The sequence below is a fragment of the Solanum dulcamara genome, chromosome 11 (assembly GCF_947179165.1).
Source record: "Solanum dulcamara chromosome 11, daSolDulc1.2, whole genome shotgun sequence".
NCBI classification, from domain to species: Eukaryota; Viridiplantae; Streptophyta; class Magnoliopsida; order Solanales; family Solanaceae; genus Solanum; species Solanum dulcamara.
Window position 1 is genome coordinate 43388661 of NC_077247.1, and position 16135 is coordinate 43404795.

The following is a 16135-nucleotide window of genomic DNA, read 5'->3' on the forward strand; positions in this document are numbered from 1 at the left end:
TCCATGAAGGATTAAAATTGCCTGAAACATGTAATAAGTCTCGGAAGATGTACTCAATAAAACTGCAAAGATCATTATATGGTCTGAAACAATCAGGGCGCATGTAGTATAATCGCCTTAGTGAGTACTTAATAAATGAAGGTTATATAAATGATGTCATTTGTCCATGTGTTTTTATTAAGAAAACGGAATAAGAGTTTGTTATACTCGTCGTTTATGTTGATGACATAAATCTCATTGGAACCCCTGAAGAGGTTCAAAAGGCAATTGAATTTCTAAAGAAAGAATTTGAGATGAAAGATCTCGGAAAGATAAAACTTTGTCTAGGTCTGCAAATTAAACATTTAGCAGACGGGGTCTTTGTCCATCAATCTGCCTACATTGAGAAAATCTTTAAAAGATTTTACATGGACAAAGCACATCTATTAAGTACTCCAATGGTTGTTCGATCACTTGAAGTAGAAAAAGATCTATTTCGACCTCCAGAAAAGGGTGAAGAACTTCTTGGTCCTGAAGTACCATATCTTAGTGCAATTGGTGCACTTATGTATCTTGCTAACGCAACTAGATCTGATATAACTTTTTCTGTTAATTTGCTGGGAAGGAATAGTTCATCCCCAACGCGAAGGCATTGGAACAGTATCAATCATATTTTGTGATACCTTAAGGGTACTATTGATATGGGTTTGTTTATACTAATAAAGGTCGTGCAGACCTTATTGGTTATGCAGATGCAGGTTATTTATCAGACCCACATAAAGCTTGATCTCAGACAGGCTATCTATTTACACACGGAGGAACTGCTATTTCATGGCGATCTAAAAGCAGTCTATTGTTGCTACTTCTTCAAATCATGCGGAAATAATAGCAATTCATGAAGTAAGTAGAGAATGTGTGTGGTTGAGATCGATGATACAATTCATCAAGGAAAGATGCGGTCTGGAAAATAATGTTAAAGTACCCATAGTTATATTCGAAGACAATGCCGCGTGCATAGCTCAATCGAAAGGTGACTTCATAAAAGGAGGCAGAACGAAACATATTTCACCAAAATTATTCTTCACACATGATCTTCAGAAGAATGGTGATATTGATGTACAACAAGTTCGTTCAGGTGAAAATCTTGCAGATTTATTCACAAAGGAATTACCAACATCAACTTTTGAAAAACTAAAATATAATGTTGGAATGTGTCGTCTCCAAAATATCAGGGGGAGTAAAATTACGCGCTGCACTATTTTCCCCTTAACCAAGATTTTGTCCCACTGAGTTTTCCTGATAAGATTTTTAATGAGGCAACATTCAAAGTGTATTATCAGATATGTGTACTCTTTTTTCTTCACTAGACTTTTTTCCACTGAGTTTTTACTATTAAGGTTTTAACGATGCATAACATATATAGATATTGAAATAACTATGTATATTATTTCTTGTAAAATTTTAATGGGACATACTAAATGTGGACATCCAAGGGGGAGTATTAAAAAAGTGGATGTTAGGTCCTCGTCCCTTTCCCCTTTCCCCATTTTTCTTCCTTCTTTTCCTTTTTCACTCAAATTAGCCACTGCTGTGATACCTATCGAATGCAGCTATAGAAAGAAAAATAGAGACACTTTCTCTCTAACATTCATGTCTTCCTCTCAATATATCCCCTTATAATTATTTTGCTATTTGCTGAGTTATTTATAACAGCGAGTTATTTATACAAAGTGGGGCGGAGAGGATTGAAGTATTCGCGAATTTATGCGGAATTTGCCCCGCAACCGCCCCGCCCCCATTTGCCATCCCTCCCTCTACCCGTATTTGACCCGATACCGGAAGTGAGCAAAACGGCTTTTGGCTAACCAACACTGAACATTCATAACTACTAGCCGGAAAAATCCAATCTTTGGTCGCCGGCAGCCAACCGACCAAACCAGGATTAAGAAGAAGAAGAAAGTGCAGCCTGTGATGCGTGGTTGAGTTGAGATGGTGGCAATTATCTTGACAGAAGCTCTATTTGGAGCTTCACTTTGTACTGATTTCAATGGAGTTTTTGGTTCAAATTACCTCCGTTGCCCTTTTTTTCAATCAGGATTTTCAATTTCCGAGACACCCACTTTGGAAATTTCTCTGGGAAAGAAAAGGGTAAAGAAGCAGAAGAGGAATGCGGGTTCCGTGGTAGTTTCCTGTGGCTTAGATAATGGGATAATTGATAAAGAAGAGCTTGAATTCAAGCCTTCATTTGATGAGTATTTGAAAGCTATGGAGTCTGTCAAAGAAAAGAAACAGAGGGATAGTGTTAGAAGAAAGAAAAGTGAAGAAAAGGGTAAATTTGTGAAGCCTGAGAAGGAGAAATGTGTAGAAAGTTCTGATTTTGTGGAGAGGAATGAGAAATATAAAGGAGTTGGAGTTGTGAAAGAGAGTGGTGGTGGTGCTGGGAAATTGGAATTTAGAATGGTGAAGAATCAGAAAAGACAGAGCATAAGTAAGGAGGACAGGCATGTTGATGAGATGGTGAGTATGGAAAGAGAGGCTTTTAAGTCAATGGATGGTGATGTTTATAATAAGCCAAGAGTTACTAAGGCAGAGATGGAGGAGAGAATCCAAAAGCTTGCTAAGTGGTGAGTTATTCCTAGTTTTGCACTTTGGTTAGTGTGCTTTCCCATTTGATAAATTCCTCATTTGGTGGTATTGTTTCTTTAGCATTTCCTTCTGCTGTGTTTATTATATTTGTTTTTTCATGCATGAATTGATTGAACTTGTCATATTTCACCTTGTTTTTGGTTTACTATAAGGTAATATGGTTTACATATGAGTTGTTAGGGTATTTTTCCTTGTTCTTTTTCTGGTATAATCCCTTTATAACATAGTGAGCTCCCAGTGTTTGCATAGGCTAAGAGTAGAATGATTGAATATATTACAAGAATAAGTTTGGTTTATAATAATGATTTGAAATGTGAAAAAGTGGGAATTTGTTGAATGTGAAGATATAAAGATATACTTTTCCGAGAATGAAGATATAAAGATATACTAATTTATGTTAGAACTTTTGGATGGAGAAAGAGATTCATTTACGAAGCCAACAAGTTCTTCTGTGTCATTCCAAACAGGAAAGTATGTGTAAGTGTTGTGGAGTATATGGAACTAGCAGAATAGAAGATTTGTCTCATAATAGTGAAAATAATACACTTATATTTTTGGGGTAAGGAGAAACTACCATGTTGTATCGATTAGGGGTGTTCATGGTTCGGTTTGGGTCGGTTATTGATTAAAATCATAATCAAACCAATTTAATCGGTTATTAAATGTCTAAAACCATAACCAAACCAAGTAAAATAATAACCACGGGTTTGGTTATTGTCGGTTTGGGTCGGTTTGATTCGGTTATTCAGTTTATGACTAGCCGAGATAATTCAAATATTCTCTCTCTACATTCTTCAAATTCTTATGAAGCTCTTTTTTCCTCACGACTCACAGAGGTTCAAAACAGAAAATGAAACAACTTAAACATTCGGAAAAAAAGAAAACAACTTAAAATCAATTTAAAATTTGAAAAACTCCTTACAAACCTTCTCAAAATTTGACAATCTTATACTTGGGGTTGAGGAGTTGAGATTGCTCTTGAGCCTTCACTGTTACTCTATGACTGTGAGTCTGTGACTTTGTGAGAAACCAGCGTGAGAGGAACAAAAATGTAAAAGGAAAACAGATACTAGGGTTTTAAAGTTTTAACTTTTACTTTATGTTGCTGCCTGCTGCTCAAGTGCTTAATGCTTATTAGAAATTTAGGATTTAGAATTGGGCTTGAGAGTTGGGCTAATGGGCTTGGATTGTTGGACTTGGACCGTTGTTTAGTGTTTATTAAAATTTATAATTGAGCTTGAGAGTTGGGTTTGGATTGTTGGGCCTTAAAAATAAGTATATTAATATTAAATTAATAATTAAAACGTATAAAATATCTTTAATTATTTATGAAAAACTAATATTATACATATAAATAATTATAAATTTTAAGTATATAATTATCGGTTTGGTTCGGTTATTTATTCAGTTATTTTTTTCTATAACCATAACCAAACCAAATATTATCGGTTATTCAAATTTAAAACCAAACCAAACCAAACCAAACTGAATGTCGGTTTTTTTATTCGGTTTGGTTAAATTTTCGGTTTGGTTTTGGTTTTAACCAAAACTGTGAACAGCCCTAGTATCGATAATTGGTAAACTTGGTGGAAGACTATGTATGATTCAAGCAGAGTCACACATACATCTTGTATTCATTTTTTGGCACCTACTTGGTGTTTATTAATGAAACTTTTTGACTTGCAAAACAGAAGTGTTTTGAGTCCGCTGGAGTAGTAAGGTTAGACTCTGAGAATCTGTTCTTTTCTTTTAGCAGGTTACATAGGTCTCAAGTGCTTCGCAATTACATTTATGTTTATTTATCAAATAGGAACAGGAAAAAAGATGGGAAATAAGTGTTGGGGAAGATAGCCTGGATACTGAACTCTTTGGGTTAATTTGCAAAGGAGCCGTTCCATTAATAACTGATGATAATTTTGTCATTTTCATTTCAGATTAAACTTTTCAAGTTGAACATAATGATGTGAGATAGTGCAATTCCCATGGTTGGAGCTGCTTTAAGTTCGTAACATGCATGCATTTTGCATCTGGATGTATTGTTTGTAACTTTGTATCCTGAGAGCTTCCATCTCTTTATGTCTAATTGGCATTTTCTTGTGATGCTGTGTTAATCTCTCTCGCATAGACACTTGCCATCTAGCAATTCCCTCCCCTATATCTAACCCAAGATGGCATGCCCAATGGAATAAACACTTGGTGATGAGGCGTACTCTAGGTTGCATGGTTGAGGCCGGCATGCCCAATAGAATTATAGATACAACTAATCAGGACCTCTTGGTTAGAAGTGAGTGTGTCAATACTTGGAGGTAGAGAGGTTGTCCTCGAATAGTTTAGTGTGGAAGAAAATCAAAAGAAATACTAACTCTAACTTAACTTGGACAAAAGTAGACATGTATATCTTAGAACCACGAGGATAATGGCACATTGTTACAGAACAATCACTAGGCATTTTCTTCAGTTCTGGTTTAATTTGAAGTTTGTTTCAAATATTAGTTGGTAGATTGTGGAAGCATGGTTCTTCTTAGCTTTATTGCATCTGTGTGCTTTGTCATGCTCAGTATTTTTTCCTTTTTGGATAAGAATCTCCGAAAACTAGTTACCTTTGACATTCGATGGTGCTTAAAGGACAGCTCTATGCTTGAGTCACACTTATGGCCCCCCTTGTCTGCAAACCTTACAGAAAAAGTGCCTTCTCTGTGAAGTTGTGAAAATAATTCAATTCCCGCAATCTCCTTCCTAAATGCCATAACAAACACCACAGAATCGAAAAATGAAGGACTAATGCTCATCACCAAAAAAAGGACCTATGTTGCAGCTATAAAGGATCTTCTAAAATTGCTTAACAGTTGGCAGTTCGCTGGCAAATTCTTCTTTTCTGACGCGTAATAAAATACTTTACTCTTACAGTCTAAATGGTGCAGACATTGACATGCCTGAATGGATGTTCTCTCAAATGATGCGAAGTGCTCAGATTAAATTCTCAGATCATTCTATCTTGAGGATTATCCAAATATTGGGTAGATTGGGAAATTGGAGACGGGTGCTGCAAGTCATTGAATGGCTGCGTTCACGTGAACGCTTCAAGTCACACAAGTTAAGGTATCTTTTCTGTGATCATTTATCCTACTACTCTTCCGGTAGGAAACTTGACAGTCCTTTTAGTGTATAGAGATAGTGCAATGTCTTAGTGATTCCTGAAATATATTTGTATATTCTTGATTTGGGATTGAGATATAGTTTTTTTTTTTTAGTTGATTCACATCTATAAATTTGGTGGTGCTTTTGTTTTTGTTGTGGTATGCTTGATTTATGATCTATATCTGCAACAGTGACTCATTTCCATGGGTCTTCTACTTCCTCTAAATGTCTTAAGAAAGCATTTTACATGAATCTCTCAAAAGAATCTACCTGATCTTCTAATTTTTCCTTTATGAACCTCCTGAAAATGTTTTCTGAAATTGTTCAAAGTTTTGAATTATATTTTCGGTGGCACATCCTTCCTATCCTTTTTCTGGTAGGTCTAGGGTCAAATTCCTTAATGGGAAATTGATGCTGATGGACCCTTGGATTAAATTCTTTTGCAAGATATATTTACACGGCTGCACTGGATGCATTGGGGAAGGCAAGGAGGCCAGTGGAAGCACTAAACTTGTTTCATGCAATGCAGGTAACACCTATAAACTTTATTTCCATCACTTGATCTCTCCTTTAATCAATATCTTGTGTCCTATTGAGATGGATAGGTTGTGTGATATGTAACTAATACATCCAACCTCGACTCATTTCCGTAGGAGCACATAACATCATATCCAGACCTTGTGGCTTACCGTTGTATTGCTGTCACTCTTGGACAAGCAGGACATATGAAGGAACTATTTGACGTCATCGATACCATGCGATCACCACCCAAAAAGAAGTTCAAGACTAATATTATTGAGAAGTTTGATCCACGACTGGAGCCGGATGTTGTCGTCTATAACTCTGTAAGTAATGGAAGGGTGCACCAGAAGGACCAAAATTTTGGGATTGTTCTTGGTTAAATGCACTTGTGGCTCTGACTACTTTATCATTTGACATAAGAGAGTGATGTTATTTCACCATCATGCTAGGAACTTCTTCTGCTCAGTAAAGAATGAGAGTGTAGTGTCTTCCCAATTTAAGGAAAAGATAGTTGAGATAGACACAAGAAAAACAAAGCAGAATTAGAAGCCAAATGAGAAAAAAGTTCAGTATGGCATTGGTAATTTATCGCTGCTATATCTGGAAAATTCTATTGACGATCTATAGCTAAATGGTTAATGCATCAGTGATTTTCCACTTTCAGTTAGCACTATATTCAGTAATTTATGCATCTCTACGTCTATGTTCCTATGGAAGCCAGGTATCCAAATTTGAAGCAATCATTTTAACTCAGTGCTATTGCTCCCTGGATGCTGAACTTATTTTTTGCTAAAATATGTCTCATTGACCGAGTTTGTTTCTGAGCTATAAACTCATCAAGTAAATAAATACATATGATAAGGACTTGGTTGCTGAATTCTATTATTAACTGAAAGGGGAAGATACAATTATAAATTGACACCCAAAGCTATGTGTAGCCCTTCCTAATGATCTGTGATACAATCTTGGTTGAAGTTCTTGTGTAATTTTTGTTCTTGATGCTTAAACGTGCTGCAATTAATTTTCGCTGGAAGTCGGCATATTTCAATTTGGTTCAAATGACAGCTTTATGAGAACAATTTTGTTCTTTTCTTGTAGGTGCTAAATGCCTGTGTTCGCCGTAAAAGCTGGGAGGGTGCCTTTTGGGTACTGCAACAGCTAAAGCTCCGAGACCATCAGCCCTCAATAACAACATATGGATTAGTCATGGAGGTAATTATCTTTTTATTTCCATAGGTGTTTAGTGTAGAGTAATAGTTTAGAAGGCTATTGACCCATTGTTCTTTTTGTTTTTTCTCTCTTCACAAAGAGTCGCTTCCACCCAAATTAGCTTCAATCAGCTTAGTTCCCATGGGAGGTTTCCTGACATTTGTTGGCAAATACTCGCATGAACTGGCATCTCATGTTTTGTATAACCGTTAAGATCTAGCATTAATTGGTGTATGCTGTCCTTGAGATGGGAAATTACATTGCTACATTTTGCTTCTTATGATGTGATTCCCGTCTTCATCAGGGGAAAAATGAAAAGATTAAGTACAAGATGACAAAATGTGTTTGGTATAGCAGAGCTTCTAAGAATACATATCCTAACACCTCATCAAAAACAAATAAGAGATATATATCCATAATATCAGAAGATGCTTATCTATTTTTTCCCTTTGTATTGGGGTCTTCTCTTGACTCAATGAATAAGAGTCATCTTACACCTACATATCATAATAATATTCATAGCGAAGTCCCTTAAGCTCCAAAAAGCGAGCCGAAGATCTTGATACTTCTTGGATATCCACTTGCCAAGGAAATTAGAAGAGCAAATTTTCATAAAGTATGTCGAAAGACCTCTACACATGTAAATATTCAACTAGTTACATCTTAACCTCAATTTGGAAAAAGATTATGATTGATCAATTTAATATTGATTATATTTAGAAAAAACTGTGGTAAATAATGTATCCTACTTCTTACTTCTGATGAATTTTTCATGATATGCAGCTTTTGTTCTTTATATTTTATTTCTATATTAAACCTATAAATGAGAGGAGGAGGAAGAACCTGAAGCATATTGCATATTTGAACAGAGGAGAAGACAGAAAAGGAGAGAAAATCTTATAGCATAGTCGTCTATCTGATTGGCCCTTTACTCATTCCTTCTATTGTTGTGAAAGGACTGTTTCTTCTCTTTCTTCCGTTTAAATACTTTTGGGTTGGGGTGGGGCAAGGGAGCCCTCTATGCGGGCTTTAATGCTTGCCTGGAACATGTTAGTTATGGAAATATGTTTGATTATACCAGTAGCTAAACTGAAGTGTTCATTCAGGTTATGTTCGAATGTGGAAAATACAATTTGGTCCATGACTTTTTCAAGAAAATGCAGAAGTCATGTGTTCCCAATGCTTTGACCTATAAAGGTAACACAGAAATGGGTGCTTAGTTGACATGCTGCAAAAGATTTATGCTGAATCAAGTTTTATTTGATGCATGTAGTTCTTATGAGTACTCTTTGGAAGGAAGGGAAAACAGACGAGGCCTTACTGGCTGTACAAGACATGGAGCGACGAGGAATCGTGGGCACTGCCAGTTTATATTATGACCTTGCTCGTTGCCTTTGTAGTGCAGGGAGGTGTGAAGAGGCGCTGATGCAAGTATGTTTCTTGTATTTAGCTTCCATTGATCTTATTCTATTATCCCATTCTGTTACTGGGCCCTATGATTTATCTTGAATATTCATATATGCTATTAGACATCAAATAAAAGGATGTAATCATGTTTCAGTAAAGTTGATGTTCGTTCATCAAAAATATTTCAACAGGAGCTTGTTGTGGTAACGGATTCTGTTTCCGACTATATAAATTAGAAGTTGGATGCAATTGATTATAAATGATAGCATACATAAGTACGTGAACGCAAATTCACTACTATTATTCTTTATATCAACTGCAAACAAATAATCATAAGCTATCTTGTAGGATTGCAAAGACACCCACAGGAAACCTATGTATGTACTCAATCCTCATATAATTCTAAATTCTAAGAACTGCTTCTCTGAGATTTTCTCAAGTATTTAGTATTTTCTGATTTATTACTTCACTCTTAGTTTGCTGAAGATGTTAGTGTTCTATTTGTTCATCAAGAACTATATCAGTGTGCTGGGAGATCCTATGACTTTTAAAGCATTAAGTCAAATCTGATGTATCAAGTTAGTGTCCAGAAAGTGGACTCCCTGTTTAACAATTTTCTAATAGTTCTTTGTTCTAAATTCATCCTGATCACAACCAATAACTGTGATGGACTATAACTTTGTGCCATAATTTTGCAAGTGATTTCAAATAAATTGTTACAACTTACATCCATTTTCAACTGAGTGATATTCAGGACCTTGTTGCGCAGTTCAAATAACTGGAATTAGTTCTCTAGATTCCATGATCCTGTAGCACATGAAACTCTCGTTGACTTTGTCATCCATGAAATTGATTAACCAAGCATTATACCATGGAATTTTGAGCATCTCATATTTGGAAAGCACGATTTGTCTCCTCGTAGATCCATTATGATATCCATTATCTTTCCGGCATTTTTAAATATGGGACTGTAGAAATGCCTTCAGTCATCGAAAAAGAGGTTTTGATTGAGTATCTAGGAGCAAAGCATGAAAATATAGGAGAAAAATATTATTGAATTGTTGTTTATACATTATTACACAAAGACCCTAGTTATAGACACTAAAATACAATCCTATACCAAGTAGGATACTATATATTATTCCTATTCCTATTCTAAGTAGGATTGTATATACATATTCCTATTCTAACATCATATTCCTATTCTAAGTAGGATTGTATATACTTATTCTATTCTAACGCTTCCCCTCAAGCTAGTGCATTCCTAAGTTGCTCGGACTCGAGGGTGGGTGTCCAAGACGGATGCGAATCTGAGAGTCGGATTCGGCAAAATCTAAATTTTAAGATTCGGGGATACGAATCCGAGTATGGATACGGGTGCCAGGATTCGGTTAAAAATATTCAATATTATAAAAATATAGTTATAAAGATAAAGATATGCTTCCCCTCAGAAAAGAAACAGAAACTCATTCAAGACCCTCCATCAACTCTCCTTACAGATCGTTGCTACTGTCTACCAAAAGTCGGAACACAACTGCTTGAATATTTAGCATCTCTCTATCTGTCTTGAAACATGAAGCAATGAATATTGACCAAGAGAAAAAGTATCTTTGTCAAAGTATCTGACATGGGTTGACCGAATCCCACACGTATCTCGCACCCGTCTCAATCGACATAGGTGCGGTAGCAAAAATGAAGAGTCCCTGCAACTTAGGTGCATACAAGTCATATGTACCTAGCTTGTTACAAATATAATTAATATGAGGACCGATGAGGGGCTTGGTGAGATATCTGCAAGTTGATCACTCGACTTCACAAATTGACAGTCAATCTCAATCTCAATGTGCTTGTCTTCTCATGAAATACCGAATTTGATGCATAACACCAGTCAATCTCAATGTGCTTGGTGTTCTCATGAAATACTGAATTTAATGCATAATGTTGAAAAAACACAAAATGCTAAAACTATTGTGTTGAACTTCCCAAGCCAAGCTTGAGAAGACTGTTTCAGGCGATAGAGTAACTTACACAATCGACATATAAGGCTACCAAACTCCTCCTAAGCAACAAAATCAGATGTTGCTCCATATAGACTTCTTCCTAGAGATCCCCTCCGTCTTTTTTCTTTTGATATCTCTGAACTGATTAAACCACTTTTTCGAAATTGGGACCAAATTCCACTTTTATGGGAGTTTATGCCATCGTGCATAAAAACATTCTTAATGTCCAACTGATTAAAAGGCTAATAAAGAACAACCACCATAGATAGAAAAAGGTGGACATATAGTATTTTAGCCATGGAGAAAAAATATCAATAGTATAACATAGAAAGTTCTTTTATCCATACCGCCCAAAACTTGGATTGCTGACCCAATCCAAAATTCCTTTATTTATTTTATCACTTTTTATTATCTGTTCTTTTTTTCTATCTCTAATCTATCTAGTTCCTTCTTGTACAATCATATGATGAATTCTCATCAAATAGCTCTTCCACTTCCAGTGGTCACATAGTTACAAACACTAAAAGCTAAATGGAAAAAGAAAGGAGTTTTAATCCAGTCCAAATATCTGAGTATACCTTCTTTTTGTTTTTCTTTTTTTGGCAAAAGTAAATCTGAAACAGAATGAAAACACTACAGGAAAACTCAAATTTCTCGAAAACAATGCAATGGTAGCTGGAAAGTGCTCGAAATCTAGTATAAAATACATGAATCGTCTCGAAATCAAGAGATGAGTAGATCTTAAACAAGAAAGTCAATCGTAAAACTGGCTGGAACATGCTCATGCACCGGATTATTAGATTTGATGGCTGAAAGTGGTCACAATATGAGAAATAAAATTATATGGGTAGGGTCGGAATGATGGCACGACCCTACTGAGAAAGAGAATGATATGGGTGGGGTCGGAATGATGGCACGACCTTACTAGAAAATAAAAATTATATAAGTAGGTTTCGAAATGATGGCACGACCCTACACAAATAAGAAAGTAGTCACGAAAAAGATGGCACGGTGCTACGCAAATCGAATATGAAAAAGTAGTCACCGAAAAGATGGCAAGGTGCTGCACAAATAAGATATGAGAAAGTAGTCAACGGAATGATGCACAGTGCTATACAAATCAGATATGAGAAAGTAGTCTGAAACATGCCCGGTACTACGCAAATTAAATATGAAAAAGTAGTCACCGAAAAGATGCATGGTGCTACGCAAATTAGATATAAGAAAATTGTCACCGAAAAGATACACGGTGACCCAACTCTTGCTAACATAATCATTGGCCAGACAAGTTGCATTTATGGGTAATAGCCGCCCGCCGGCAGCGGAAGTTTTTTGATTCTTTACCAAGATCATAGAGGCTCTGATGTCATGTGAGAAATATTGGAGAAGAATATTAGTGAATTGTTATTTATACATTATTACACAAAGACCCTAATTATAGACACTACAATAGGATGCTATATACTATTCTTATTCTAAGTAGGATTGTATATACCTATTCCTATTCTAACATCCTATTCCTATTCTAAGTAGGATTGTATATACTTATTCCTATTCTAACACAGAATTTAGGCCAAAATACCAAATGAAAGTTCTTGTAGGTCCTTTACTTTCTTCCATGATACAGTAGTGAGTTTATTGGTTTTATTTCAGAATAAGGAAGATGTATTCTCAAGAAGATAATGTATTGGTACATACATGACTTGTCTTGCTTAGATGTACTCAAAAAAACAGATAACTTATTTATACTTACATGACTTGTCCTGATTATCTCCAGAAAGACCTTCAGTTGAATACTCTAATGTTCCTTCTATTTTTGGGTCCTTCTTCTACTGTGGAACAGATGGGGAAAATATGCAAAGTTGCTACCAAGCCTCTAGTGGTGACTTACACTGGTCTAATTCAAGCCTGTCTGGATTCTGGTGACATTCAGAGTGGAGCATACATCTTCAACCACATGCACCAGTTTTGCTCCCCGAATTTGATAACATACAATATAATGCTAAAAGCTTATCTAGATCGTGGGATGTTTGAAGAAGCAAAGCAAATGTTTTTCAAGTTATTGGATAATGGTAACTCTATTAGCAGTAAATTGGATGGTGAGGATAAGGTTTACCCGGATGTCTACACATTCAACTTGATGTTGGATGCATTTGCTTCTGGAAAGAAATGGGATGATCTCAAGTTTGCCTACTCACATATGCTGAAATATGGGTACCACTTCAATGCAAAGCGTCACATTCAGATAGTACTTGACTCCTGCAGGGCTGGAAAGGTACTCTTTGTCGACCCAGTAGTCAGTTTTCCTATGTGCTCTCTCGTTCATGTTCATTGGCTGTCATTCCTAGGAAATTCTCATGTGAAATTTAATTTAGCTGATCATGGTGTGGACTGTCAAATCAATGTACAACTTTCTGTTCTGTTGAAATATAACCAGCATTTCCATTATAAAAAAAAAATATAACCAGCATATCTGTAGAGAAAATATTTGCTCAATGGAAACTGAGATTAAGCTGTTACTGGATACCTCCCACCCCCAATTTTCTGTCTATATCATAGTGGATATTGATTTGGAAATGAATATTAAAGGCAGATACTTCTGTCTGTCTAAATTGCCCATCTTTAAGTATAAATATCTATGGGTACTTGTTACTGTTAACGCAAAAAAAAAAAACAGAGGGGGGGGGGGGGGGATATGGTTAGATAGCTAATGATAATAAATAATAAAACCAATTTAGTTCTACTTGTGTGTCAAAACGTAGTAGTATGAACTTGTGCACAAAATTAAAGTACAATAATACTTTGTGCCATTCTATTGACCTAAAACTAATTCTCTTCTTTTGTACAATATTAAAACCAATTAGAGCTCTTTGCTCATCTTTATATACCTTCGGCAGTTATTGTTTTCCTTCTATGAGAACTATGAAGTGTAAAATCCTTGTTTGCTCATGTACTTGATGAAGTACAACTGATTATTTGGGTAGTTCTTCACCGACCTTATTGGTATTATGGAAGTGAAGATAAGAGCATGATCGTCAGCACTTGAAATTACTTTTGTTGGCTGAAGGAATTAAGAGGATGTTCTCGCGTGGAAAATGCTGTCTTTACTTGTTGCCAAAAAATTTCTTGCTGGAATGAGAAACCAGCAGACACAATGGGGATTCTTTTGATTACTAGGGTGGCATATGTGGAGTTCAAATTGTTTTCAATTTATCATTTTCAGTAGGCGCGTATTATACCCATTTGATGCCAGGTACTATGACAAGCCAATGTCTGAGAGCTATCAGCTCCATATATCCCGTACCGTTTGTGATTGTCTACCTACTGCTAGGAATAACAGAGAAATAGAGAGGCAAAGTGGTGGTTGGCACTCTCTTTTCCATGTCAGTGCATGGAATTTTGTTTGAGTTTGAGCCTGTTTGGATGGGCTTTAAGTTGGTCAAACCAACTTATAAGCCCCTTTTTAGCTTTTGGATGTGCTTGCCTAATGCTAACTTTAAGCCATAAAGTTCTTAAAGTCAGTCAAAAATGAAAAGTTGGGATTTCTAACTTTTTTTTCTAAGTGCTTAAAGCCATTTTGTTTGACCATGGAAATTACTTTTATATCCCTTATATTTTAACTAAATTCCCAAACTACCCTTTTTATTCTTTTAACCCTAAAATTCAAACACTTATTTTCAACATAAACACTTTTATCCAAACACTCAACTGCTTATTTATAAAAATAACTTTCAACACTTCAAAGTTCTAAAAGCACTTCATACATAAAAGTTACTTTTTTTAAGCCCATCCAAACGGGCTCTAGAAGGTAATGTAGGCTTGAGAGATACTTCCTATTACATAAGACGGTTTCCATTCTCCAACATAGAGCATGGGTAGATTGAGTTGCGTGTGTCCTTGAGATCTGTGAAGACAAAACATTAGGAAATGTATGTCCTTGAGAAGCTTCCTGAATCTTTTTTTTTTGACAGCTGCATCCTGTATTTAGACTATAGAGACAGGCCTGGCTTTCTATCTTTGCAGGGTAGATTAAGAGGGAAGCGGTGTGAGGTTTGAGAGCAATCCTATATTACATCCCGTTTCCTAGTTCTGGATAGAAATATTATGGTTCTTTAGTTTCCTGGAAACACTCCTCGAACTTTCCAATAAATCCTAAGGGTGTAAATACTATCCTTTTATCACTGTAGCACACAACGTTATGGCCTAGTGGTCAGAAAAGAGATCTGTAAAGACAAAACATTAGGTAATTTCTTCCCATCTACCTAAGCTTTTGGTGATCTGAACACCACCTTTATAAAAGGAATACTAGTGTGTCATCTTGACGTGGTGGAAGTCATCAGTTCGAGCTTGATTATCCCTAAGCCCAATGTGGCCTCTCTACCTTCATGAGATAGTTGTAAGGTCTACGTACATTCTACCCTCCCCATACCTCACTTGTGGGATTTCACTGGTTATGTTGTTGTACCCTTTTACCATATGACAGTATCCTTTGTTTGTTCATATCGATCTTTTGACCACTATGCTAAAGTGAATCCAAGGTTGTTTTGGTTTTTCTCTGACAATATCCCACTTTCATTTCTTTAGCTGATGATAGGTTAGAATTATGACTATTCTACCTGGACCTTTTCAGGTGGAATTATTGGAAGCAACATGGAAGGACTTGGCTCGGGCTGATCGGGTTCCACCAGTGCCACTAGTCAAAGAAATATTCCGTGTGCAGCTGGAAAGAGGCGACATTGCTGCTGCCCTGGCTTGTGTTGCTGATTATCCTTCTGCTGAGTCACAAGCATTTTCTGCCAAGTTTTGGATGAAATTTTTCGTGGAAAATTCTGATCGATTATCAGATGGCACTCTTTTCAGATTGCTACAGGAGGTGAGCCGGGTGGTAGCCAGAAATGACAGCAGAATACTTGACAATCTGGTGGCTTCTTGTAAAGAATTCTTGAGAACTCGATCAACAAAACTAGATAGAGTTCATAGTGAAACAACTCTTGTTTGTTAACTTTGCTACACCCCCAAAAGAGGAGAAGAAATCATCTTATACTGTATAATCTGTTCTTGAACAAGTGCTCTATTTGTTAAGAGTTGACTCAAGTTCATAACCAACTTTTCTTTAATCAGTATAATTAGGTTTGATTGTATAGTTCAGCAAGAACTTGTGTGAAAAAAATTAATCTGCTAGAAATGATTTCAATCTGGATGTAGGACTCGAGTCTTGTCCATACAACTCAAGT

The 16135-nt window shown here is 36.1% G+C and overlaps 1 protein-coding gene across 1 annotated transcript; it reads left to right on the plus strand.

Annotated features, from left to right (window-relative positions):
- Positions 1 to 1603: 1603 nt before the first annotated feature.
- On the plus strand, positions 1604 to 16099 carry LOC129873160 (pentatricopeptide repeat-containing protein At1g30610, chloroplastic). The gene is made up of 9 exons (XM_055948193.1): positions 1604 to 2603; positions 5533 to 5724; positions 6211 to 6292; positions 6417 to 6608; positions 7384 to 7497; positions 8601 to 8691; positions 8768 to 8925; positions 12745 to 13176; positions 15532 to 16099. The coding sequence occupies exons 1-9, from the start codon at positions 1969 to 1971 to the stop codon at positions 15901 to 15903; spliced, it is 2268 nt and encodes a 755-aa protein (XP_055804168.1). The 5' UTR covers positions 1604 to 1968; the 3' UTR covers positions 15904 to 16099.
- Positions 16100 to 16135: the final 36 nt, after the last annotated feature.